This window comes from Carya illinoinensis, chromosome 10 (genome assembly GCF_018687715.1).
Source record: "Carya illinoinensis cultivar Pawnee chromosome 10, C.illinoinensisPawnee_v1, whole genome shotgun sequence".
In the NCBI taxonomy this organism is placed as follows: domain Eukaryota; kingdom Viridiplantae; phylum Streptophyta; class Magnoliopsida; order Fagales; family Juglandaceae; genus Carya; species Carya illinoinensis.
Window position 1 is genome coordinate 39,071,397 of NC_056761.1, and position 27,820 is coordinate 39,099,216.

The 27,820-nt window shown below is 36.7% G+C and overlaps 3 protein-coding genes across 7 annotated transcripts; 2 read left to right on the forward strand and 1 right to left on the reverse strand.

Annotated features, from left to right (window-relative positions):
* The first annotated feature begins 1,633 nt into the window (after positions 1–1,633).
* Positions 1,634–13,614, forward strand: LOC122278270 (prosaposin-like). Of its 2 annotated transcripts, none has more exons than XM_043088434.1 (6): positions 1,634–1,787; positions 3,131–3,256; positions 10,591–10,796; positions 11,442–11,639; positions 12,620–12,679; positions 13,143–13,614. In XM_043088434.1, the coding sequence occupies exons 2-6, from the start codon at positions 3,136–3,138 to the stop codon at positions 13,305–13,307; spliced, it is 750 nt and encodes a 249-aa protein (XP_042944368.1). In that variant the 5' UTR covers positions 1,634–1,787; positions 3,131–3,135; the 3' UTR covers positions 13,308–13,614. The 2 variants fall into 2 exon arrangements, with proteins under 2 accessions (XP_042944368.1, XP_042944369.1); XM_043088435.1 differs by having other exon boundaries at positions 1,777–1,897.
* Positions 13,615–16,037: 2,423 nt separating this feature from the next.
* LOC122278269 (CBL-interacting protein kinase 2-like) lies at positions 16,038–18,803 on the forward strand. Of its 3 annotated transcripts, XM_043088433.1 has the most exons (3): positions 16,038–16,239; positions 16,762–17,010; positions 17,186–18,803. In XM_043088433.1, the coding sequence occupies exon 3, from the start codon at positions 17,215–17,217 to the stop codon at positions 18,607–18,609; it is 1,395 nt and encodes a 464-aa protein (XP_042944367.1). In that variant the 5' UTR covers positions 16,038–16,239; positions 16,762–17,010; positions 17,186–17,214; the 3' UTR covers positions 18,610–18,803. The 3 variants fall into 3 exon arrangements, with proteins under 3 accessions (XP_042944367.1, XP_042944365.1, XP_042944366.1); XM_043088431.1 differs by having other exon boundaries at positions 16,039–16,263; positions 16,762–18,803; XM_043088432.1 differs by lacking the exon at positions 16,038–16,239 and adding an exon at positions 16,300–16,458 and having other exon boundaries at positions 16,762–18,803.
* A 1,293-nt stretch (positions 18,804–20,096) lies between these two features.
* On the reverse strand, positions 20,097–27,593 carry LOC122278268. 2 transcript variants are annotated; one of them, XM_043088428.1, is made up of 4 exons: positions 27,394–27,593; positions 25,534–27,210; positions 23,829–24,871; positions 20,097–20,441 (listed from the first exon to the last, which is right to left on the reverse strand). In XM_043088428.1, the coding sequence occupies exons 2-4, from the start codon at positions 27,031–27,033 to the stop codon at positions 20,291–20,293; spliced, it is 2,694 nt and encodes an 897-aa protein (XP_042944362.1). In that variant the 5' UTR covers positions 27,034–27,210; positions 27,394–27,593; the 3' UTR covers positions 20,097–20,290. The 2 variants fall into 2 exon arrangements, with proteins under 2 accessions (XP_042944362.1, XP_042944364.1); XM_043088430.1 differs by having other exon boundaries at positions 20,097–20,438; positions 25,534–27,593.
* Positions 27,594–27,820: the final 227 nt, after the last annotated feature.

Below are 27,820 nucleotides of genomic sequence, written 5' to 3' on the forward strand. Positions count from 1 at the left end.
ATGTCACGATTTTAATCACTGAATCTCAAAGAGGGGAAGTAAATTATAAAATGAGCCATGAGCCATATTTTGAGTATTTTAGAAAGTGTTGGTTTGATATGATTAAGTTCCATTTTTTATTTAGTTTTATTTTTTTGTTGAAATATATGTTACAGATAGACGCTGCTATTATGTGGCCTAACTTTGATTGCTAGGTGTGACTTAGTGCAAATTATATATTTTTTTTCTTTTAAATATTTTTAAACATTTTAAAAAAATATTAATATATTAATAGTCACTTTTTTAATTATTAAGAAAAAAATAAAATTAAAAAATAAATAAAATACATAAGCGGTCAAAATAAAGAAACAAAACTATGGACCATATTATCATTTTCTATTACAGATTGCACATATCTAACAAGGAAAATGTTATGATGTCCTCTTCCGTGCCCTCTCAAAGCGATTGCTGGTCATAATTTTTTTTTTAATTTTTTTTATTTAATAATTAAGAAAGTGATTTTAAATATATTGATATTTTTTTATATTTTTTTAAAAATATTTAAATATATTAAAAAATTCTGAAAAAAAATAACCATGCGGTCAAAAGGAGCGGACGCTCTGGACAGCAGAGGAGCACCGTCCATCTAACAAACCCAACAGAGAAAATAGGTTTCATTGATCGGGTTTTGTTCCCCTTATGATGTGTAGGAAATGATGTATCCACCAAGGATTCCCACCGGCCAAAGCTACCGATTTGAGTTTTTTTAACTTACCAGGAGGTGCTTTTTTAATAAGTTTGTGAGTTTTTTTTTTTTTTTAATTTTTTAGAGGGTTTAAAAAATATTTGAAAAAAATTACACGATCGGTTGCTACTCTCAGTGGCTGTAGCATGATCTATGACACATAACTCTAGAACTATTCATTGGGTTTAATGTAGTTGTCTATCAAACATATATATTAGAAAAATTTTAAACATAAGTCTACATATTACACACTACATCTTTTTTTAATTAAATGTTTAGTATATAGATAATGAGTAGAAAATTTTAATTAATTTAATAAGAGTAAATTAAAAAAAATTGAAAATAAATAAAAAAAATGAGTAGTATGTGATGTGTTGACTTATGTATAGCAAAACTCGATAGATTAAGGCTTGGTTTGGTTTTACAAATTTTTGAAATCATTTCATATTTTTTTATCCTATTTCATTTCATCTCAATATTCAAATAACATTCAAATACAAATATTTTTTAATTTCAAATTTTCATTAAATCATTACCTAATCATTATAATTTTTCTAAACCTCTAAATAAAATATAAAGAATAATTCAATTTTTTCAAATCTTAAAATAAAAATAATATTAAAAAATTATATTCTAACTCTCTTTTAACTTTATTAACTTTTTATTCAACTTTTTTCTCTTTATTTTCAAAATTTTATGAGAATTTTAACTTAAATTATTTCATTACTATTAATAAATTATTTTATTATTATTTATAATTATTTTATCTCATTTCATCATAATTAATGATATGATTGTGATGGACTTATAAATAAATAAATAAAGAAAAATAAACTTGACAAGTTCAAAGTTAGGATTCGGATATTTTATTTATTTTTAATAATTAAGAAAGTAGTATTAGTAAAGTTGCGTATTTAATAAGGTTTCTGTTGCTTATCCCAGGCAAACAACCACGTATGCTTCCAAGAGTCCCAACGACCATTCCATTCCACGACTTGCCCCACCCAGCACTCCAACGAACACAAACTCTCTCTCTGTGTCAGCGCCGGCCTACCATCGAAAGGTAAAAGCTTTGATCTTATCTGTGAGAATTTGACCCCCAGAACTTTATCATGAGATTACGGAATTTGATTTCTTTGCCCACGTTTCTTAGCTGACAAACAGGCCTCTTAGGTTTATGTTCTTGATTCTTATGTTATTTTTAATTGCTTATTCTTTGTGTTCTGAGTATGCTTTTCGTATCGCAGATTTCTTTCTTGTTTTTATTCCTTCGTTAAAACTCGTGGTTTTGGGTTGCATATCTGTTTTCTGGGATTGCCGATGAATGTTTTGTTATATGATATGCCTCTTTTGAAGCTGAGAGACACAGTTTGAACACAAAATTCGTCCTCCCCCTCTCAAACTCCGTCCCGGAGTATCCTTAATGTATCTAAGTACCCTGATTGAACACATAGTTTGAATTGTAATACCCTCCTCTGTGTGAATAATATTATATTATTGTTTCTCTCTGTGTTCTTAATAAAAAAGGTTCTCAATAAAAATGTTCTGTCTGTGCGCGTGGTTTCGGGCTCTAATAACAGGACTAGAATGGAGGATAGTCCATTTTACAGTGGTTGAAGGTTAGCAGCAGGGCAAGCAACTTGTGATGGCTCAGTTAGAAGCCTGTTTGGGCTTATTCACGAACTAAAACACAATATAAAGCAACTATTTCAGGCTCTATATTTAGACTTTGTTCATCCTTACTTACTGGGTCGATTGGGTTTGTGGTATCAGATTTAAAACTGCATTCTGGCACCGATGATAAACAAGCTGAAGGGGAACAGTATCTAGTTCTAGAGAGTTATGATTCAAAATCATTGTTAGGGCTAAAATAAGTCTTCAAGTTATAATCAATGGGGCAAAATAAGACAATATCACACTTGGAATAGAAAAGTTTGAGCTAGGTGCTTGCTAGCACAAGTGCATGATGCCTTGGAAACCACAGCAAATGATACGGATATTTAACCAGTAAGCTAACGCCAGTGAGAGAGTGTTCAGCTCTGATCCCAGTTGGTTTGAGCCTTAATTGATTAAGATGATACTCTAGATATCATGTGCTGAAGTCAATCAAAGAAAGCCGTCTAAATGGTTCAGCCATTTATGCATATCTACTATCAAGGAGTACCCTACCACTGTCTTCCACTTTATTTATAGTCTTAAAATACTTTCCCCTATTATAGTGATTTTTTTTTTTTTTTCAAGTAAGAAGTAATTGTATTGATCCCTCTTATAGCAAATTATGCTTTTGATATTTCTCACTAAGAATTATATTGGCATATTGACGTCGTAATATATAATTATATTGCCATATTGACGTCGTAATATATATATTTATATGTGTACACATATTAATGTTTGTGACTTCAGGCACAATGGATGTGAGAGTTGGGCTCTTACTTGTTATATCGTTGGGTGCTACTTGGGCTTGTGATGCTAGAAAACTTGGGAACACTGAGTTGGGTAGTGGGAATGGAAGGATTTCTGAGATACCAGGTGAGATTTTCAGCCGTCGTCTTAATCTTGTTTTTGTTCTTTGCCATTTAATTATTTTCATTATTTTTGTTTCTAACTTCTTAACACCTAGTTGGCTAATTATCATCATGCATCAGATGAAGATGCAACTTTCATGCCTAATTTACTTGCTCGAACCATTAGTTTTAAACTAGGTTCAAATCGTGGAAGTCTATGGGGATAGGTTAAGTCCAATGTGTTTTCTTGCTTATTTTGTGCGATTTTGTGCTTTTCTTCCCTTCTAAGCTCTTCTTATTTTTTTTTATATGACGGGGGACCGCCCCACAGCAGAGCCCTTAGGACTCACGCATGGAACCTAAATGTCCGGGTAGACTAGCACTGTAACCCACTGCCATGACCTCTAACTTAAATCACAATTTGATCCCATGGGGAATCAAACCTATGATATGGGGCTCATACACATAAGTTCGCACTTACCACTTGGGCTACCCACGAGTGCTACCAGTATCAACCAGGTAGCCCCTGGCCTTGTCCCCTGCATGGGCTCGGGAAAAAAAGGGGGGGGGGGGGGGGGAGTTGGGCCTGCAAACCCCCAGGCCCTGCCTGCCCCCTATGGGCAGTGCCCCCTCCCAAATGCTAGGGGCAGATTGACCGCCCAAGCCATCTGGCTCCCTGGGCCTCAAAGGGCCCAGAATCCCTTTTTTGAGCCAATTTTGGCTCAGGTTTAACCTGATTTGACCTATTTTCTCCCAAAATTGAAATTAAATTCATAAAACATAAAATTAAAATTAAATGCATAAAACATAAAATTAAATGTTATCTCTAATAAAGTTTCTAAGTTCTAACTAATAATTCTAACTTATAACAAATAGTATAAACTATTACATGTTAATCTAAAGCTATTACAAATTAATCTAAAAATATTACAAATTGTCAAATAACTTGAATAAATAACAATGTTTCATGAATTGAAATAGATTTTTTTTTTTTTTTTAAAAAAAAAAGGAAATAAAGATAACAACATGAACATGTAGCAAGCTTGGATGGTTACCCCAGGTGACATCATAAAACCTGAAAAAAAAGGCAAAAAAAAAATGAGAATATGAATTAGTAACATTATTAACATATTTATTACAAATAATTAACTAACAAAGCAAACTAATGGTGGTGTATCGAAGTCAAATAGTGGCTGATGTAGATTGAGATGGAGCCTCTTCTCTCGAAATTCTCCCTGCAACAATTGAATTTGAAATTAAGTTTGTCAAATAAGTATAACACAATCTATTATAAGCAAAAGCATAATAATAAATTAAGAGCGATTACCACTTCCAGGCTAATCAACATCATCCTCCTTGTAGCTCTCCGCAAAGTCTACCACCTTTGGAACCTAAATTGGCTTCCCTTTGATCAAATTCAGAGTGCAAATCAAAGCCTCCAAAGTGCTAGGAGAGTGGAGGCTAGGTGACAATGAACTTTGAAATGGATCCAATATGCGTCCCCGGTGCTACATGTGGACTCTGAGGCTATGGTAGAAATAGGGATGACCAAAATATTGCAAAATCTCTCACCAAGGATAGAATACATGATACTTGATGGCATTTACCTTCCAACAAGTTAAGATAGCAAACTACTCCACATAGAGTTGTATGTCTGCAGACAAGTATATGTCCAAGTCTGATTGGCAGTCTAAATTTTTCCAAAGCTCGAGGGCATTTTCAAACCTCATACCCCACTTATGCTTTTTCGGCTATCGGCTTTAGGAGGAGGTGATGCAGTGGATGGTGAAGTCTCTATATTAACATCCCTGAATGTGGCAAACTCATCATACAACCTATTGAATATGTTCTTAACCCTTACCACAAGTTGATCTTCCCATCCTTTCCCACTAGTGCTTTCCAAGCCATACACTATGCCATCAATTTTGTACCGTAGGTCAAGAACAATATATACATATAGGAAAACATTGATCCTATTCAAATCTACCCAATATTTTTTATACTTGAGTCTCATGCTCAATGCCATAATCCGTAAAGTAGGATCAACGCTTTTGCACATTTCATCCAATTATTCTTTCATCTAACAAACTTATTGACAATATTCATTGGATGTTATATTGTGATACCCTCATATGATAAGATTGAGGGTAGGTGGTGTATAGGATCCCACATTGCTTGGGAATGAGAAGTTATTGCTCTTTATAAGGTTCCAATGGAACTACAATTGTATCATTGACTAGTCCTTTTGGAATATAGGTAATGTGGTTTAGACTTTCCATTGGGGCGTTACAAATGATATCAGAGCCTATCCCAACTAGAAATGTGGGACTTGAGCTGTGCCACCTACAACGGACAGACCTAACGAGGACATTGGAAATTTAAGGGGGGTAGATTGTGATACCCTCATATGATAAGATTGAGGGTAGGTGGTGTATGAGATACCACATGCTTGGGAAGGAGAAGTTCTTGATCTTTATAAGGTTCCAATAGAGCTCCAATTGTATCATTGACTAGTCCTTTTGGAGTATAGGCCATGTGGTTTAGGCCTTCCATTGGGGCGTTACGTATATACAAAGACCTATAAATGGTGCATGTCGCCTCATAAAAAAACCTCAAAAACTCTACAAAAACCCGGATATTTTTCAATCATAATTGTTTGGCCGCCCCGATCTCCCTTTGTCCTCCTCAAAGTGATGGACATATTGCATATCCTACGCACCCATGGCATCAAAGGCCTTTCTATACTGCTTGATCGTTTCCAACATCAAGAAGGTTTAGTTCCATCTTGAAGGAACATAAAGACACAACATCTTCTGGCATTCAATGCCTGCAACACAAACAAGGATCTTAAACTTCTCAAGCCTAGTCAGTGAAGATCTCACAAACTTCACCGCATTTCTTACTCTTGCAACTGACTCATGGACATCTTTCAAACCGTTGGTCACAATAAGATTGGGGACATGTGCACAACATCGAACATGAAAAAACTCACCACCGAATATTGACATATTTTCCTCTCTAACCTTATTCTTTATATACTCAAGTGCTGTATCATTAGACAAGGCATTGTCAACTGTTATTGTCGCCACCCACTCCTTTATTGCAGACTCTATCGCCATCTCAATTGTATCACCTTTGTGATTGGTGATTAAACAAAACTTGATAATCTTTTTGTGTAACTATCAATCACTATTTACAAAATAAGCAGTCAAACTCATATAGTTCAAGTTTTGGACCGATGTCCATGTATCAGCGGTGAGACAAACTCTTTGACCCTTCAATAAGTTTCTTAACAAATCTTTCTATACATTGTATAATTTAATAACATCTTTCACCACCGTGTGGCGAGAATGAACGTTAAACTTAGGTTCCAAGTGCTTAACAAAGACTTGGAACCCTTCATCCTCCACAAACTGAAAGGGTAGCTTGTCTATTACGGTCATAAGAGCTAAATGAGTCCTACACCCCTCTGGATCATATTTCACAAACCTCTTCAACATACTTCCCCCACTTCTCCAATCCATTATCTTCTTAAGTCCAATCTCTAATCTATACTAACTCTATTCAGGTGAAGAACATCTTATCGGACTCTTTTCACACTGTTCTTCTAAATTGTTTTCAGCTGGAATGTACCATGTTGTTTATAGTGACATTCATAAACCTTACCACGATAATTATACTTTTTTGTGGGTCATTGGGGTCACCACCCTCTAACTTGGTGGATCCATGGGTTTAGGGGTAGGTAGGTGTAGGGGAGCCAACACTAGTGCTAGTATTCATACTTGATGAACTATCCATGTATTCGACAAACAATCAAACACCTAACAATGACATGATGTACAAATCACACAAACTGTTTTGGGGTTTCACAATTTGAAACCCCAAGCTAAACCCCAAAATAAATTAGGTAGGGGTTTCATAATGAGCCCCTAACCTAATTTAGGGGTTTCAATTCGAAACCCTAATTCACTAATTTAGGGTTTCAGATTGAAACCAATATTCACAGCATCCAACCATAATTGAAACAAACACAAGCACCAATCAAGCTCCACAGCATCCCAAATACAACCCCATTCTCTATTGAAACAATCACATTCTCCATAGTCCATTGCAAAAAAAAAGAACAAACTGATTTCAATTTTGAGTCTCGAGATACTTACAGAGATGGAGAGAAAAGGGTTTCAACGAAGGCGAGCGAGAGAGTTGAGAGAGAGAGAGAGGCTGAGAGTCTAAAGTGAGAGGGTTTGAAATAATACTGAAAGTGAGAGTCAAGACCACCCCCTTTTGTTGTTTTTTTTTGGGGGGGGGGGGGGGGGGGGGGGGGGGGAGGAGGGTTTCTTTAACCCACCCTCACTGGAGCTGAGTGTAACGCCGAGGCTTGAGGGAGATGTAGGGTCTGCAAAAGTGGCACAAAATGGATCATTGTATCATAGAGATAGAGATAATTTAGGATACTATTTTAGGGATGATTTTGTATATGATCAGATTGTGTATAGTGATAATTAGGCTGTAAATAAGTCTAGAAATACTTACCTTGTATAGAATATTTTATGCTGGAAATCTGGCACCAATTATGTACTCTCTTCTCTATAATGAAATCAAACCCTATGGAAAGGGCATTCAGACCAAAATTGACACATCGGGGGGTGACGCATCTCCAGTTCTCGTCGAAGGAACGACAACACCCACATCGGATGTGGAAATTTGTGGGGTTTGCCACCAACCTAGAACCTCCCATGGTGACAATGGCCTCACCACTCATGACAGAGAGAACCAAATTGTCGATATCTCTTCAGGCATCTTGTGATAGTAACAAGGGTGTTGCTGAGGAGGTACGGTATTTGAATGCAGGGGATGGTGTGGAGGAAATTTTGGACTTGTCGTTGGTGCCTTGCGAGGAGGAATGTTTAGGGCCTAGTGTACAATTGGGAGCTGAGTCTCGGGAAGATGTTGTCCCCTTGCTATCTCTTCCTCCGTTAGCTGGTTCATCATCAGATTGGGTTCTGCAAAAAGTTAATGAAATACAGCATTGTGTGGGGATTACATGTGGAGGATTTGATGACCAATTCACTGCACTGCTCACTGCTATTGAGACGGGTCACCTACTTAAACGAAATTAAGATTTAAGAAGAGTAGGGAATTAAAGCGTTTTACTTGGGCAATCAACTACAACACTAGTAGTTCAAGTCGAGGGAGGACTAGAGGGAGGGCATGAAGCCTTTCTTTGTCCTTGTAGGAAGCGGTGCAATATTAGTTTCGGGTGCAGTATGTAGAATGTAGTTTCCAAGGGAGTTTTGGGTGGTGTCTTTGTTTTGTGGAAACATGGGGTTGGGGTAGTTACAGTTGCTTTGCTGTGGGGAGGAGTGTTTTGTCCCAGTCAGGTTTGGTGTTGATTGGATGGACTTACTGGTCATTAGGGGTACTCTATTACGGGCTAGGTGTTCTCTCATTTATACACCCAGTGTACTTGGTTATGCCTATTGATATTAGTAAATTTTTACTTATTAAAATATATATATATAATGGGCCGGGTGGATGGGTGAAATTCCGGGTAGGCTTGGTCATGTGCAAGTGGATGCCCCTACCCGCCCACCACCCCTAATCTATTGAATCACCAATAAAAGAAACCAAGTGTTTGAGATTAAATGCATCAGATGTCTTGATATAGCTAGAAGCTTCAATGGATAGGCATTTGGATTAATCTTCTCTATGATCTCCAAAGATCCAATCTTTCTTGTTGCTAGCTGCTTGTACTCATCCACTGATGCAGCATGGCATAATGGAAACTGAATTTGCAAACATTAAGATCACAACTCTTGAGCAAAATCAAAAGAAAACCCTCATAAGAGAATCTTATTATTAGGATCCCATAAGATAACAAGTTTGTTCATGCATTTCAATACCGGTTTGCTTAAATGATAAAAGGAAACCAAAACAAATTGAGATTCCATGAAAGTCAAATTCTGCATAATTAACTACATTGGCTCGATCAATTTGTCTCCCACATCTCCAGCAAGCTGGATGAAATGTCCCAAGTGCCCCAATTGCATCGACTGAGTTTAAATTGCAAATCTCACTCTTCCATGTGCATCCCACAATGGTTTCCCAAAGCGCTTTGTTGCCTATTTTGTCATGTTTTTGTGCTTTTCTTTCCTTGTAAGCTCTTCTTCTTGCTCTTAAGCTTCTCCATGAATCCATTGCCAATGCGATCTTCATTATTAATGCCTTTGAATTAGAAATATCGCTTCACTTAAGTGGTTTGCAGCCGAATATTGAAATTGGTTTGGATTTTCTTCAAACAAATGTATAGGTTGCCTGAAGTGTTATGCCTAGTAAAAAAAATGTCTCCTGAACATGACAAAGACATTGATTGCAAGTGCATAGGGCTGTATCTCTTCACTTGGATATGTTCTTTGATATTTTGGAAAACTTTATGCTTTGAGATGTAACTATAATTACTTGTAGGAATCATCTAACTAAATCATACTTGCAAAAAGTTACTTCTGTAATAATGAAAGCTACAGATAGTTTCTCATTGAATATGCTAAGAATTTTAAGGTCCATGTGTTTTCTTATTGTATTTAGGGGTGGCAATATATGACACGACCTGTAAATCAACATGAACATGACACGGGTTTGGGTTTGATATAAATGGGTTTAGTTCAAAACAGGTTGACCAATAAGACACGATTCATAAACGGGTCAACCCGCGAAACCTGTAATCAACCTATGTAACATGAATAAATTTTATAAAAAATGTTTAGTTTTATATGCCTTTATTGTTGTTGGGATGTAATATTAATATTTGTATTTGACTACTTAATATCTAAAACGATTAAATTCTTTTGGTTAATATGTAATTTTATTTTATGAAAATATTAATTTTCTTTTATATTATTAGTATGGATATTGATCATAAAATATTTTAACATGAATTCAGTTGTAATGGTGAGTAATTTATATAGTTATCCTTGTATTATATCTGAAATTATATTAATTGGGTTAAAAAATAAATATACGAGTCAGCTCAATCTATTTATATGAAATGGGTTAAACGGGTTGAAACGAATTTAGCAGGTTGTGTCCATGTTAGTCTAATAAAAGTTCATTATTAAATGTGTTATTGAGGGTTGTTTCGTGCCACCCACTATTTATATTGGTCATGTTAGGGTTTTAGGGTCTGACCCATTTAATTAAACGGATTGTGTTCAGGTTGACCCATATAGTCTAATAATAACTTGACACGACACGAACACGACCTAGAAATGCGAATTGCCACCCCTAATTGTATTGGATATGTAAATTGCTTATCTTGGCATGGGGATGTTACAAAATTGATGTTGTTATGTTTTGGTTCAGTTATGCAAACCAACTATCAGGATCAAGATAGTGAACTAAGTGAAGTCCAAAGTTTGAAAGAAGTTTCAGCTAATGACAGAGTTTGTACATTGTGTGAGGAGTTTGCTTCAGAGGCACTTGATTACCTTGCTGAAAACAAGACCCAGACCGAGATCTTTGATGCCCTCCATCAGGCCTGCAATCAGATAGGCTCTTTCAAACATGAGGTAATGTCTCCCTTTAGCCAAGTTGATATACTGGATAAAACCTTGTATTTCTGTTGTAAAACAGTTCTGCATCATCCCTGATTACTCAAATACAAGAGGGGGGAAAAGGGTATTGTTGATCTCAGCATCAGGTCTTGCCCAGTACAAATTATTATTTCTTTTACAAGTAAAAAAATATTGAATCAAGTAAATAGGCAAAACCCAAGTACATAAGAAGTATATAAAGGATAGTACCTAATTACAGATTAGGAGCTAGAAATGGATGGTCTTCAAAACTCCGACCATTCCTTTAAAGCCAAATGCACCACATAAGGCATAAAGGAATAATTTTCCACATGGCAGCAATCTTTTGTTAATCGTATTCAAGGATGTTTGAATGGCTGATAGATTCTAGAAATTATAATTAAAATGCAGTGTGTAAAAAAAGTATGATGCAGTGTAGATGAGAGCACTGATAACATATTATAAAATCCCGTATACCTATTTTTAGAAACAAGGAAAATGTAATGGTAGTGTGTTAAATAAATGTGTGGAGGCTTATAAAGCATTATCTAATCTTAAAATTGAGTGGTGTTTGATCTCTATAGCTGCTTCCCCCTCCCTCCCTTTCTATCTCCTAATTTATCTGCTTTTTGCCCTGGACAGTGCATCACTTTGGTGGACTATTATGCTCCTCTGTTCTTCTTAGAGGTTTCCTCTGTACAACCTCAAGAATTCTGCCGAAAAGTCAATCTCTGTCAACAAATTGCCAAGGTTTCTTCGCAACTTCATGAAGATAGCTGTGGGCTTTGCCACCGTACTGTTTCAGAAATACTAGATAAGTTGAAAGATCCTGACACACAGGTATGTACTTGCATCATTTCCTAAGCTAAACCTAGGTTATATAATTTCAGATACTTTTTTCCAATTATGGTAAGCAACCATCTCACCTTACACACACTGTCTTCCTGTTACAACCATCTGACCTTTATACACACATGGTCTTCCTGTTAGTATAAGTACCACATGGCACTAAAGATCAGATTTTGAACCTGGGACATATTTATATTTCATGTTCTTATATTTGCAAATGAAAAAAAAAAATTAGAATCCGTTTCCTCTGTGGAAATGTATGATTCTACTGGACATTTTCTGCTTGCATGTTGATTTTTTCCTTGTGGAAGGCTACCAAAAATTACTTTAAATATGAGTTGAGTGAGTCAACCTCATGTCCTCTATGAACCATATGCGAAATTCACAACCATGGCCCTTGTTCAAAAGTAGAAGAAGAAATGGAGTGCACAAATATAGTAAGAAATTAATGTAGTTTTAGAACAGGGGCAACTACTTTATTAAGATCGACATCTATAGGATTGAATTTAAAGATCACAATTTCAGCTTTTGGTTGCTTGCGTAGATAAGTTTTTGGGAGTTTAGGATGCATGTTTTGGAAAGCCTGCTGGCTACTGAAAGATTGAAATATTAATGCAAAAATGTATTTGGAAAATAGAAGGTAAAGAAAAAATACCAAAAACTTCTGGCAGCTGAATATACATACACACATATCCGAAAATTAAAGTTTATTATAGAAATTTGACAAGTTACCTAGTTGTGGAATGGCTACCCGCTTATGTGAAGTCATGATTTTATTTTTGAAAGAAGATCCATGACCGCTGCTATATCATTGTTTAAATTTGACTGCTATTCTATTATGGAACAAAAGGGGGATATGTTGCACAATATGAAAGGATATATCCAACGAAGAACATAGAATTATGTGGTCATATACCATTGATGCATAGTGCTAAGTATGCAACTCACATCTTATCTTGCTTTTATGTCAGCTAGAAATCATTGAGTTGCTTTTGAAGGCATGCAATTCCATGGAGAACTATGTGAAAAAGGTGAGAACAATTTTAACAAGTTAACCTTTTCTTTTTATATAAGTAACAAGTTAACCTTTTTGAAGGTTCTAATAAAAAAGTCAAAATATATTTATTCCTGTTTGTTGATCTGAATTAATTGATGTATGATTTTTGTGATTTTTCCTGGTCCCTATCTATGTGGAGGTTCTTAACACTTGAATGATTTCATTGATTTGCATTCTTGCAACATGCTTGAGAACTGAATAGGCAACTTTACGATTAATGACACGAGGATGTTATAAGTTGGCTGGTTAAATGTTAGCGGGAAAAGAAAAGTACCAGAAGAGGATAACCAGGCCTTCTGCCTAGTTTTAGTTTTTTTTTTTTTTTTTTTTTTTTTTTTTAAGATATGTTTTAGAATACGATATTCATGATTGGAGAAAATTTTTATTTAGGTTTATCCACTATACTTGATTTTCTGATGTCCTAAATTCTTTGGCAGTGCAAGAGAATGGTTTTTGAGTATGGACCTCTGATCCTAGCCAATGCAGAGAAATTTCTGGAAACAACAGACATTTGCACCGTTCTTCACGCCTGCAATTCACCTGCAGCTAGTAGCAATGAAGCATCACATGTGGCAAAGATATCCTTGCTATCTGATTCTTAATTGTGCCAGAAAAAACCCAGTGGAATGAAAATGCGTGAGCAGACGCTATATTATACTCATTCAAGTTGTTTGTGCATAATAATATAGTGTCATACTGGTGCTATGTTGTACAATATGTGATCTAAATCTGATGCTTGCCCGAAAGTGAGACTAAAAATGTATATAGCGTAGTTATTGGATTTCCCCCCTTTCCTACCTACTGAATGATGTGAAACACGATGGCCTTTGTTCTTAGTTCTGGAAACAAAAGCATGCCGACACTCGCTTAGTAACAGTTATCTTACTCCAATCCATTACGTTGGTGCAATTTTAGTCTCATATAAGTTCTGAGTTATTGCAGCTTCACAGATGCAATTTGCAGGGACTGCATTTGAATGGGAACGCATTAACATTGAGAATTATTTTTTCAGCTCTTTTATTTTTATCATAAAAAAAAAAAAAAAAGTATAAGTTACAAAAGTGGATAGCAAGGGAAAACGAGGATGAAAAATACGCCACTCGCATGATGAAGTACTCGAGGGAAACTTGTTTCCACACTGATGTGGATATCATCCTTATCTATTAGATGTGGATATAATCTTTAAGATGAACCCATGTGACAAACTTGCTGACAACGCTTACAACACTCGGCCAAAGTATTTCCATGGACTTGATCAATGACCAAACTCCCTCGTCCACACCAACATTCAGTAATTTACATATGATAGAAGAATCCATACTTTTTTCGTTTTGTTTTTTAATATTGTCCAATCGTATAGCTTGTTTGCTGGCCAATTGAGGAGGCTATGGTAATGGATAGTAACAATGAACAGTAAATATAGATGCGAATGTCAAGAAAGAAAGAAGCATATATGAACAAATTTAGGAAGAAGCAAATGTACTGAATGAGCTTCGTTGTCTACTTGAAAACACAACGAGTGGTAACACAATTTCTCTGGGCTCATCTGAAAGAGATGGGGACAGTCCAAATGGGAAAGGAACAGTAGCACCATGTTCAATCCAAATGTAAATCGTGGGTACTCTTCCGACTTTTATTTGGAGTGTCGAACCCGCACAAGCAATTATAAACATGACAAACCAGATTCTTCTGCGGTATATCCAGAAGGACCATTCCTTGGTAGCCACCCCTCTGAAATGCAGGGAAGCAACCTTTACCCGTACGTACACAGTCAGAAATGGCGTTCATCCGAGTAGCCACCAGAAAGGAAAAGGATAAGATTCATGCCCTGTTCATGGGGGAAAGCTCCCCTCTGCATTCCTTAACAAAAAAATATTATCGTATGCCACAAATGCGGCTTATTTCACGGGGTGTACATAGGCTGTCTCACTCTCACATGAACATTGTGCACCTGTTCATGTGGGAAAGCTCGTGTGAATCCCGTAAAGTAAGATTGTTATGGTTATGAACTTAAGGCTACACATTCCGCAAGAAGTTCTTGACTCTTGATTTGATTCTCCACCAAAGTAACTAATGTCTAAAATTGATATCCATATTTAGTATAGTTTTTAGATATCTGCAGTTTATACTTTATCCAGTGATTCTGCCCTCCGTGACTGGAAGTTTTGGTTAATGGAATTTCTCGTCATAACATGAAAGAATAATTATATTTAAAAGTCTTTACACTATATATCGTCCATATTATAGATTACATTTTCATCTTATTTCTATTATATTAAATTTATATTCTGAATTGCCCATAATTCGCTTTTATTTTTTTCCAAAAATAAAAATTTATGGGTAAATAGTTAATGACACATTATAAAAATTTATTTTATTATATTTTAAGAACAATCAGCATAAAAAAGATTGTCGAATTCTAGTTCAAGGTAAAACGCGACCACCACAAAGTCGTTCTATATATTCAGTAGGATCAAAGTGTGGGGAAAAGAAGGGAGACTAGGCAAATTCAAAATCTTCCTTCAAACATTGGAGGCTGGAGGGCTTTACACGTTTGGTCATTCAAATTTCAAACCTTATTTTCTTAACAGTGCTATTTGAAAATTCTTATTATTTATTTTTTGCCAAAAATTTTCAACGCTTGTTCATCATTTCATATTCAAGCATGGAGAGAAGATGGTTTCTCAATCATTGATTACATTCTAATGATACATCATAATTTAATAAATTATATATATATAAATATTTATATAAGATTTTGTATGCTTTAAATTGGGTAAAAAATGCGTGGCGTCAATGTCATGATAAATCAATTTCAATGTGCATACGTGTATGACTGCAAACTGCAGTTGAAGCTATTTATCAGTGAGGACCATAGAGAACATCGCACCTGTACCACCCATATCCACGCGTCGTCTCGTTCTGGTGGAGGAGGAAGCTTCATGGACTCCGCCAATAGCAATCTCACACATGGAACCAAATTTGGGAGTCGTGCACTTGTATTTATTAACACCAAAAACAAAACCACCTCAAAAATGAAAAACATAAATACTTTATTTGGTACGAACGCGGACATCTAATGAAAACCACAATAATTTTGTTTTGTTTTTTTTTTTTAATTTTTAAATAAAATAGAATTTTGTTGGTATAAAATATCTATATTGTCTATTTATATTTTGGACAATGAGCAAAAAATAAATAAATCTGAAAACCTAAAGGTGAAAAAATAACTGTGTATAATTTAATGACCATTTTTTTTATTTAATTGTTATTTTGTAGATCTTTTCTCTTTTGACTTTTTCTTGTTAACACTGATCAAATATTCAATAGCCACCTATTGTTAGGCTCGAATCGCTCGGCACTCGGTAGGGCCTGTGAAGCAACACATCATATATTCTTCTTGAGTCTTGCCTCGAATCTACTAGTACCATGTCCAGACGTTCCACCAGGCTCCAGCACAACGCCCTCTCTCTCTCTCTCTCTCTCTCTCTCTCTCTCTCTCTCTCTGCGTTTTGGGATTGCTTCCATTTCAAGGTAACCAACTCACCCTTTCTATAGGTAAGAAATCAGATTTTTGTGTACTCTATTTGCTTCTATAGGTCTCTGTCTATGGATATCTGACATATGTGGTTAGATCTTTAGGACACTATTTCAAAAGAAAAAGATCTTTAGGACCCTGAATTTTTTTCGTTACCATAAAAGGGCTTGGCTATTTTATGAAGTAGGAGGAGCTGCGTCTCTTACAAGTTACATGTACAAGTTTTGCTGTTCTATCTCTTCTTCTTCTTTTGTTATAATTTTGTCCACTTTTTTATTTGTTGCGTACGTTGTTTCCGATTATAAGTTGTTTTCTTTCTTTCTTCGATTTCATTCGTTGTTTCTTTTTATCTTGCTGATAAATTTGCTGCTAATTGTGTATTGGGTTTTCAATATAGCTGTAATTAACGTGTGAAAATGTTGGACTTCTTAGCTTTTACTGGCTTGTAAATATATGGAGTTTTCTTATATAAGCAAAGAGCACTGGTGATTTATAGTAGTCTTTTTACGTTATTTCAGGTGAACATATTGCGTATCTTCCGGCGAAAATGGAACTATAATTAATTGCTGCTCTGCTTCTCGAATCTCGACTTCTTCTGCCAGAGATTTAACGCATAGTCTCTTCTCCAGCTTTTTCAGCGGTCTCTGGGTTATCTCAAAAACCAGGGAATGCTGAAAGATGTGCTTGAAAGCTGAGAGTTCCTTCTTTGAGGATGATGCGGTTGTTGCTTCTTTTGGTCCGCCCTTGTTTATCTTCAATGAGATCGGGTATTTAATTCACACCCAATTACGCTTCCGTGATCAAATTCCCTATGCAGCTAAAAATTTAAGACAGCACATAATTTCAAAATATGATGTATGTGAAGATGGTTGAGCTTTTGTGTTGACGAGATCAGTTATTTTCTCGTACGTACGTACATATATATAAAAACCAACATTGCAGTAGCAGGTACAAAGTGAGAATATTTTGTCATGGAAAACAAAGGGAGTATATTGATGCAGCGGTACGAATTAGGAAGACAATTGGGCCAAGGTACCTTCGCCAAGGTTTACCACGCAAGGAACCTTAAGACTGGCATGAGTGTGGCCATTAAGGTAATTGATAAAGAGAAAATCTTCAAGGTTGGGATGATTGATCAGATCAAGAGGGAGATTTCTGTCATGGGATTGATTAGACATCAAAACGTGGTGGAGCTTTATGAAGTAATGGCCAGCAAAACCAAGATTTACTTTGTTTTGGAATATGCTAGAGGTGGTGAGTTGTTCAGCAAGGTAGCCAAAGGAAAACTCAAGGAGGATGTTGCTAGAAGATATTTCCAACAATTGATCAGTGCTGTTGATTACTGCCACAGTCGAGGTGTGTTCCATCGGGATTTGAAGCCAGAAAACCTACTGTTGGATGAGAATGGGAGTCTAAAGGTTTCGGATTTTGGACTGAGTGCACTTGCTGAATCTAAGCGTCAAGATGGGTTGCTCCATACAACCTGTGGAACTCCTGCATATGTTGCTCCAGAAGTGATTAATCGAAAAGGCTACGATGGATCCAAAGCTGATATTTGGTCTTGTGGGGTGATTTTATTTGTTCTGTTGGCTGGCTATCTCCCATTCCATGATGCAAATCTGATGGAGATGTATAGAAAGATTGGTAAGGCTGAATTTAAATTCCCAAACTGGTTTGGCCCTGAAGTTCGTAGATTGTTGTCAAAGATTTTGGATCCAAACCCAAATACCAGGATATCCATGGCCAAGATAATGGATAATTCATGGTTCCGAAGGGGGTTGGTTCCCAAATCCAGAATTATTCAATCAGAGATGAAAGAGCCCGCCCTTCTGGATGCTGATGCGGTTTTTGGACAAAATGAGAATAACATATCCATTAGAGAATCGAAACAAGATCTGGCAACGCCCTCTAACTTGAATGCTTTTGATATCATCTCCTTTTCTGCTGGCTTTGACTTGTCTGGTTTATTTGAGAACGCTGACCAGAAGAAGGAAGTGCGATTTACATCCAACAAACCAGCCTCGACAATAATCTCGAAGCTGGAAGACATTGGAAAGCGACTAAGACTGAAAGTGAAAAAGAAAGATGGGGGGTTACTGAAAATGGAGGGGTCCAAGGAAGGCAGGAAGGGCCTGTTGGGAATTGACACCGAGATCTTTGAGATCACTCCACTTTTCCATTTGGTGGAGATGAAAAAGTCGAGTGGAGATACACTGGAGTACCAAAAGATGTTGAAACAGGAGATAAGACCAGGTCTCAAGGACATTGTTTGGACCTGGCAAGGAGAGCAGCAGCAGCAGCAGCAGCAAGAAGAACAACCACCTCCTGCTCTTCCGCATCAGCTCGTTTCGCCTCTGGATTCATAGAAGCCTCGTGTATCCAGTGCATTAATAATAAAGTTTTTGTGTTTGTAACGTTATTTTCATGATCTTCGAAGTTTATCATTGTGACTGGAGAAAATAATTACAGAAAACAGTTATTAATGTTGTTCAATTTATTTCATGTAGCAGCTTGATATCAACATATGCCTAATGTTATGGTGATCAAAGTTTGTTGTGAATACAGGGGGTCAATGTGAACATCCAAGCTTATTTGTATAATTGAAATTTCAAATCAATGATTCCAGTGTATCCTCGAAAGCATGGAAACTTGCTTTCTAGCTCCCGGTGGGAGAAATTTATACATTAATTCCGGATGCCGGACCACTCTTCGTTTTACTCACTTCAATCGTTAAGTGGTTCGAGAACCATCCTAAATCATGAACAATGTTAGACGCGTAGCCGACTTTAACTCAGTTGGTAGAGCGGAGGACTGTAGTGGTTTAATAAATGTGGCAGACATCCTTAGGTCGCTGGTTCGAATTTGGCAGGTCGGTCGGATTCCTTTTCTTACATACATACACACGTCTTTGGTTTTTTTATAAAGGTCTAATCCGTGGAGAGACATGGAAACAAATTGGTTACCGACACCGACAGATAAAGGAAAATGAACAAAAATAGTAGCTAATTTTTATTTATTTAAATGTAGAGAGTACAAATATATAGAAAATTAATAGAAAACGCGTTTGCTCAAAACTTTTTTTATTATAATAAGAATTCATAAGCACACAATTAAACGATTCCACCTTGTGATTGCTCTTCAAATACACCTAATTTAAAAGACCATCTATTTATTTACCCTAATACACCTAATTTAATTCCATCTCCTCTTCATAGGTAAATAAAGATTAAAACTTGGAAGGAGCGTATTATTTCCAAGCCATCTTGGGTTAAAAGAGAAAAATCATCCATGTAGTGGAACTTGTTATTTATTTGTTTAAATTACAGGATAGCATAGCCTGATAAATCGGCAATATGGAAATTTTTCATTTTTGAAAAAATAACTGTTCTCATACCTTTTTACAAAATAATTTTGTTTTCCTTGTCTACCCCTCGGCAACCACCGATGACACAACAATCTTTTAAAAAGATGAACATTTTTATAAAAATAACATCATTTTAAAACAGTTATATTGGCACTATACACGGCATGGAAACTAAAAGGTTGAGAAGCGTGTGAATATAGATTAAAGGCTCATGACTTGAAAAGAAAGTCATCATCTAACGTGTCGCTTTTTAACTATCTTTCGATTAAAATGATTACAACTTTTATGACGAAGGACCAAACCCTGAATATATATAAATATATATATATATATATATATATATATTTTTCACATGTATACCCCCATCTCAATATTTTCATTCGAATTTATCGTAGAACGAATTCTGGACTCCCACCTCCACCTTCTCTCTCTCTTTTTTTTTTTTGAAAAAAAAAAAAAAAACGTAAAAGGAACTGGAGAATTTGGAAATAAGAAATGCATAGAACCTATAGATATATTACCTGCCCGCACAAATGCATGCAACGTGCCACTCGTATTCCTATCAAGCTAATGTAAGTAAACATCAATCTCCCTCATAAAGAAGAGCAGGAAGATCAAATGCATCCAGTATTCTAAACTTTACGCCAAAAGAGGTTATTGTCTCGAGAGAAAGGGTGTAGTATTTAAGTCCCTCCTACTCTCTCAATGTTTTCAATCGAATCACCAAAGTGACTGTACATCTTGGGTGGGAAATAGACCCCAATAGGGTGCCTCCTCGCAACAGATGTGTTTCCAGCACCTTCCCCTGAACCTTGCACACTCCAGTCCATCCTGCTAAAAAGATACAGGAAAAATGAAATCAGACTACTAATAAAATATCCAAATCCACAAAAAAAACGGCAAGGGCAAATTATCATTTAGGAGGACATATATCAGATCAAAAAACCAAAACAAACTGAATTCGTACACCCTGGAGAAATTGGCAAGAAGACAAAATCCAGAGAATACGTTCCAAACTTCCACACCACCTATATAACAGAAACTACATCGCCTAGCTGTGCATATATCTAATTATTAAGGGGATGCCTCTCATTTCTCATGAAAGTTCTTCCCTGCATCCCATGAGTACATCATCTTAATTCATAACACAAACCCTGTCACAAATTTTTATTAATATTCCAAAATTAATGTTACACGTGTTCTCCAAATTTAAAAAAAACACTAACACAGTACAAAATATTGGAACTTAAAAGACTTTTTATTAAAAAAATACATAATATATATTTTTTGGATCGGTAGGTAAAAAATACATAATATATATACACACACTCATGGACCCATATAAAAAGAATTATTTTCATTTTGATACCTGGTAAAAATAAAATAAAAAGATTTAACATTTGGAGGACTCAATAAGTCCACTGAAGAACCACTAAGCCCGAGCTACTACCAATAGAAATGTTATTTACACGAAGTCTTAAGGCAATCGGGCCATGCTTTGGCTGAATAATATCTTAGCTGGCTTGTAACATACAAGGAAAGATCCTTAACGAACTCCTTACTCATTCAGGGGACATCCTAATTTGCAATTGAAAGTTGTCTCAAATTCATCATTTCCCAAGCATCAAGCCTTGTAAAGATATCAAATCTACATGACAAGGAGCCAATAGCTAGATGTAGAAAATGCACACAAGTCAGCAATGGAGCAGCGGGTACATTATAGCTGCTTGTTCAAAAACATTAAAATACAAAGATGAACCCCGCAGATGGATACACAAACAAATGATAAAGTTGTACAGAAAAATCCTGAATTAACTAAAATGCAAGAAAACTATCATTTCAAAGGCATGGGCACTGGGAAGAATAAAATCAGCAGCCACCGAATATGTCCCTCGCATGTTTGGACAACTACAATTAAAATTGCTCACTGATCTGTCAGTTCCAACCTGCCCAGTCACTTTCAATCAAAGCCCACACAATGTCAGTTTTTGACACCTGTTGTTTGGGTGGCGGAAGATTTTTCCACTACCAACAAGGGTCAGGATTGAAATACTTCAAATGTTATATATATATATATATGGAGGTACATAAGGAGAGGATTATGGTCAGAGGATGTAGTAGAGAAGTTTTTGATCCACAACTGGCTGAATCATTTTTGTCTATTTTACTCCCTTTGCGGTCACCCTCTCACAGATCTGGACACCAGCACAGCTCCCTCTCGGGGTCTCCATTGCCAGATCACGATTCTTACCACAATTCTTTCTGCTACCTCTCCAGGTCGCATTCAATCTAGCTCTGCCAACTAACTTCCAAGCCAACTTTCAAATTGAAGTTCGGAAGCCAGTTTGATTCGGAATCTGACAAGGTTTGAGTGCAATCAAAAGAATTTTTTCTGTTCCACTTCCAGCTTCATCTGTTTTGGAAGCCAGAAGGGATGTTTGTACTACAGCCCTATTGAGTTATAAGAAATAGTTTTATTAAAAATGGATAGAAGATGTATGAAAGCCTCATCCAAACATCAAGAGCTTGTTTCCAAAATGACCACCCAACTCATGGACATTGGTAATGGATGAGCTTAAATTTTCTTCTTTAAAACCTTGTTCTTATGGGCGGGGGCATCAGTGATCTAAATGGACTTCATGTCCATGATTTTCTACTTTTGGTTGTAAACCCTAGTTAGGTACTTCTCATGTATACATCCTGTGTACTTGGGCTATGCCTCCCTTTTCTTGGGAATAAAATTTCTTGATTACCTAGATCTATATAAAAATAAATAAATAAGATTCTTTAAAAAGAACCTTAGCAGTGTAGCTGCTCCTTTATAAAAGTTAGTTGTGAAAATCTCTTCCAGAGAAATGGAAAATAAAAGCCTAGCCATCTAGCTGCAATATCATAAACTACTGGTTTGCTGCTACTTATCACAGCACGGCTAGTATTGTCAATCCTATTATTAATTCAACAGCTAATTACATCGAACTAGTTCGTCTGTTTGGGGAACAGCACAACTTTCGGAAAGGATTTTATTAAGTCTGCAGTGACCCATGGACCAACATTTTCTTCTTCTCATGGGTCATAACCTCTGGCATCACATTCAGATTACACAATAAGCATCTAACAAAAGCTATGTACACCTTTGATAATGCACAAAGATATCAAGAATAACTAGCTAGCACCACAACAAAAAGTCATACATGAACTGAATTCCATCATGTTATGGTCATCTGAAATTTTTTCATACTATTTGCTACAAAGAAACGTCATATTAAGCAATAATAATAATTATAACAAGAAGAAGCCATAGTCAATATACTCGTAAAGCAAATCAGCAAGTTCAAAATTTTAACATAAATACTTTTCCTCTACTGGTTAGTAGAGTGTGGTCTCTAGCATACTTCCTGCATACATAGGTTTCACCCCTTTCCCAATGTTAATAAGAATGACTGCCTAATCAAAAAGATTATAATGAAAAATTTGGTTTACCTCTTAATTTATTTTCTATCAGAAATATTCAAATCTATTATGTAAAATGAGCAAATAAATATACATACAAAAGAATACGTACATATACATATATCTATATATATTGCGAGTGTGGCCTGCACGTAAGGATAATGCAATGCCTTGAATAAGGTTACAATGACAAATGAACTGCAATACCTGACAACCTCCCTTGTTCACAGCCAAACGTCCTTACAACACAGGTATTGACTTAAAATTCTTTTACTAAATCATAAAAATAATTTCTAGATGAGTAAGATAAAGACTTTATTAATAAAGAGGATGTGAACCCAGTGCATGGTAAGCATACATGAATCCACTTACCAAGCATAAGGGATTCTAAGCAGGTTTTATCCATCATCCCAAGGACCATATAGAAATACAAGTGGAATAAAAGATGGGCCATTTGGCTCAAGTGCATCATCACTGAATGAATAACATGAAAGAATAACATGTAACAGAAAAGTAAATACTATTTCCTTCTATCTTCTTCTATTCTGGGAAAAATTTACAGTAAAATGTGTCAAGCCAGTAGAAACATGCAGGTATCAAAGTATTGGCAGAGGCATTCCGAACCATCACAGCTCACACTAGTCAAAGAGGCAACATAAAAAAACTTTACCCTAATCTATCCAAATGTCCCAGCAATGATATATGCCACAGATAACCAAGATTTCGGACTTGCAGGTTAATATAAAAAGGATATAAGAGTAGCACACTCACTTGGACCAACAATTAGCAGGAGACATCTCAAATGGATATCTACTTCCACAGCTGGGACTACGATAAATAATTTCATTCTGTGAAGATTCTTCATGAGGTTTGAGAGCAAAATGGTTTTCATTTCCTGACAATGGTGCAAAGTAAGCTTTCTGTAGCCAGGGGTCATTATCACTTGAACCAGTAGCAGGGCTGAATGGCGCAGCGTTCCCATTACCAAGAAAAACGTTCTGAGGAGAATGAATGCCAGAAAGGACACGGTCCTCATTTGTAAACAGTGAAGCCGTAGTTTTATACGAAGGATGAGCAAAATCCTCTTTGTTTGATTTGTTCTGTTCTGGGGGTAAAATCCAGCTCACAGGGCCACCTACTAAACCTAGACCATCCTGACCAAGAGGAGAAGTATTCCACATCTGCCATGTTCCTGCCTCATTTGAAGTAGCATCATTAACAGGTAAAGTATGCAAATCTTGGGTCCTATGAGTACTTGGAAACCATGTAGAAGTATTATGCTTTTCTTGTGGCATTGGATACTCAATTGGAGATTGCTTGTTGATGTCAGATGAAGCAGATACTTTTTTTAATGAATAGGGCCTTTCCAATCCCATGTCAGTTGCAAAGCCAGTGCGGTCTAACTGAAAATTATCAAGCGACTCTGAAACGGGCCCAAGCAAGGATACTGGATCAGGAACATAGCATGGGTCTTCAAAAAGGTCCGGCTCTTCATGTATAAATTCAGAGGATGGTTCTCGAAAATGAGGAAAGATTGGTTCAGTTGCAGGTGAAAAACCTAAACTGCTGCTTGTTGATCCATTTGGATAAGTAGACAGTGTAAATGGTGATGGCAGCCCGAAGTTTATTGGATTATTATATGATTGTGTTGATGATTTTTGACTGCAAAACTGTGGACTTTGAACATCACCTTGGAACTTTGTATTTGGTCTGCTTATGACATTTGGATTTGATAAAGGAACAGATGAAGATCGAGTAAATAATTGTTGCCACGATTTTTTAGGTGTCACCCTAGGTTGTGGTTCTGATAGCACCTGCAGGTCAACAGATCAACCTTGTAACAGCAGTTCTTCTAGTGAATGCTTTAATAAAATCCACCTAAGATTATCATGCATGACATGCCATTGGGACTCAACCATAGCCACTAGCTGCTTAACACAATAGTCCCAACAAATCTACGCTTTTGACATATAGAAAATACCCTTTTTTTGGGTGGGGGGAGGGGGAGGGGGACAGTTGGGGATCATTTATGAGTACATTAAGATTTAAACAATAATAAAGAGAATCCAAACCTATAACCGGTGCTGAAGCTTGTAACAAAAATTTCGGTCCAAATTCAGAAAATAAAGCTTAAATGTCAAATCGAGACAAAGGAACAAACTTAATAGTTATATTTAAAACGCACAAGTGAGATGCTTACCTATACATTTTACCATACAAAGAAATTTCTGACTTTCCCAAAAGAAGAGCTTAGATATACAGAACAATTTATGATGGACTGCAAAGCACATGCAATCCATGCAATAGAGAAAATCAATTAGGATAAGACAAATACCTTTTTTTTTAAAGTAAAATGAAGACCAGTGGTTATATCCCATATGATAAAATAAATAAATAAATAAATATTTACAAGGCACCCAGATAACATGCTAGAACTACGACATTTTATGGTAAATAGAGAGCAAAGACAACTTACAGGGCGAGTGATGGTCTTGTCATCTCCATTTGTACTCAGTTTTCCAGCTACATGCTCATGTGAAAATAGATCTTTCTTATGAGCAAAATTATGGACGTGATCTACCGAGCTGTTAGACTTGTTTTCCATTGAAGTCGTGGCAGGAGTATTAATACCCTTTCCAAAAAGATTACCACCACTAAATGGTCTAGAAGAGGAAAAAATTGTACCCCTCGTATGATCCAGATACCTAGTTCCATAATTTCCACGGCTAAAATTGTTTCCGGATATATTTTTCATCCCATGTACGGTTTCGGTGCTCTGGCCTCTAATGCCATCTGTCCCAAATTTCTGATGTTCCCGACGATCAGTTTCACTCTTCTTTTCCAATTCTTGCTTTTGCTCACTTTCCTTACCTGCTCTCTTCTCTAACTCTTCTGCATCAGAATTGCTCTTACTAGACCCTTTGTCCTTATCTTTCCTTCTTTCCTGACGCTTCTTTTCTGCTTCCTTCTTACTATCTTTTTCCCTGACAGGCAGTGACGTTTTGCAACAATCTTTGTCAGCATCCATTTTCTCATCTTTCAGTCTCCTACGTTCCTCCACTAGCTTTGCAACCTCCTCCCTCTGCTTTTGCTCTTCCTCCTCCAAAAGTTCCTTCTCTAACCTAGCCTGTCTCTTCTCTTCAGCTTTTCTGCGTGCTTTCTCTCCTCTACTTTCGTGATAGTTCAACCCATTCTCACCCTTATTAGCCAACATAGCCCGATGCTCGGCATCAGTCAAAATATCTTCCCCTGATGAACTAATCCTAAAAGTCTTTCTCCAAAGCCACCTAATGCTCAAGAAAAAAGATGTCAGCAGCTTGCACACACAAATAAAAAATCCTGAGAAAGAACTCTCTGCCAAACAATGTTCATCTCCTCCAAAAACATCACTCCCATTCTTCCTCCAATAACTAGAGTTTCCTAAAACAGACCCACTGACCCAATTTTCATTCTCTGACCAATCCTGACCACACATCCATCCATTTTCAGACCACACCTTACCATTCAACAAGCTCCCTCCCTTTCCAACCAAGTCCTTAATAATCCCGTTATTTCCCACGCCAGGCAGTAGAGGCAAGTCCAGAACTGGCCGCTTCGAATTATGCCCACAATATGAACACATAAAACGCCCACCACCAGGATTCTGATCCCTATAGGGATTCAAGCAGTTCCTGCACCGCCTAGTCGCGGTTTTCCGAAGCTTCTGCAATTCTATTGCTTCAAACCTCTTCTTCTCCCTGAGCCGTGCACTCCTGCGAACCCGCCAGGCTGACAGCTGAGGCATCAAAATCTCATACCAAAAGAGAGTAATCAAAAGCACGAACACGCAGGCCAGCCTTGGCGACGTAATCTCAAAACGAAATGCGGGCGGTAAAAGCTGAGAGAGAGCCCAAAGTCCTATGAGTGGAATAACTAGCCAAGGTAGCATCATAGCGACCCGGCGCGACCACTTCTGAATCACACAGAGTATACACATTATCCTCTACCCCACGCCTTTCTTCCCCGTCTCGAATCGAACACAAAATAAAAACCTTAAAATCAAGAAAAACCTCCAAGTTCCTTCGCAAAAAGTGCTTCAAAGGGAAACCCTAACCCTAATTCCTCACAGAAATCAAATACCAAAAGATACTAATTCGCGGAAACTTGAAGAACCCTAAGAGCATTAAGAAACCATTACCACCATTAGTGTTTCCACAATAAAAAAATTAATCAGAGAACTAAGCTAGAAAAAAATATTAATCAGCTTAGGGTCTCAAAAGGAATCGGTATCGGTAACAGCTTCGGTTGCGGCGAGGTATACTCAATCGATTGGGCGAGGAGGGACTTGGAGACTTACAGATTTGGAGCCCATGGAGAATATAACATGAGAGCCGAATTCAAGAACTAATTGGGAGCCGGTGAGAGACTCGGTGGCGCGGTTACTTCGCTCCTTTACCAGCGAAGAAACTGTGATAACAGAGAGAGAGAGAGAGAGAGAGAGAGAGAGAGAACGATAAGAGCGAGAACGAGGAATGCAGAAAATAGAAATGAAATAAAATGAACCGGCGTCATGGACCTGACCTTTATTGGTTGATTTGGTAAAAAGGAGTCGAAGGGTTACGTAATGTCAAGTTGTCAACGAAATTGGATCATTTCATCGTAGTGTTAAAATTGTGGAGTGCAAAAAATAAACAAACTAATAAATATTGTTACATATATTGACTAGATATTTTAATTTAAAAAATTATATTTTCAAATCGGTATATAGAATATATATTACAAAG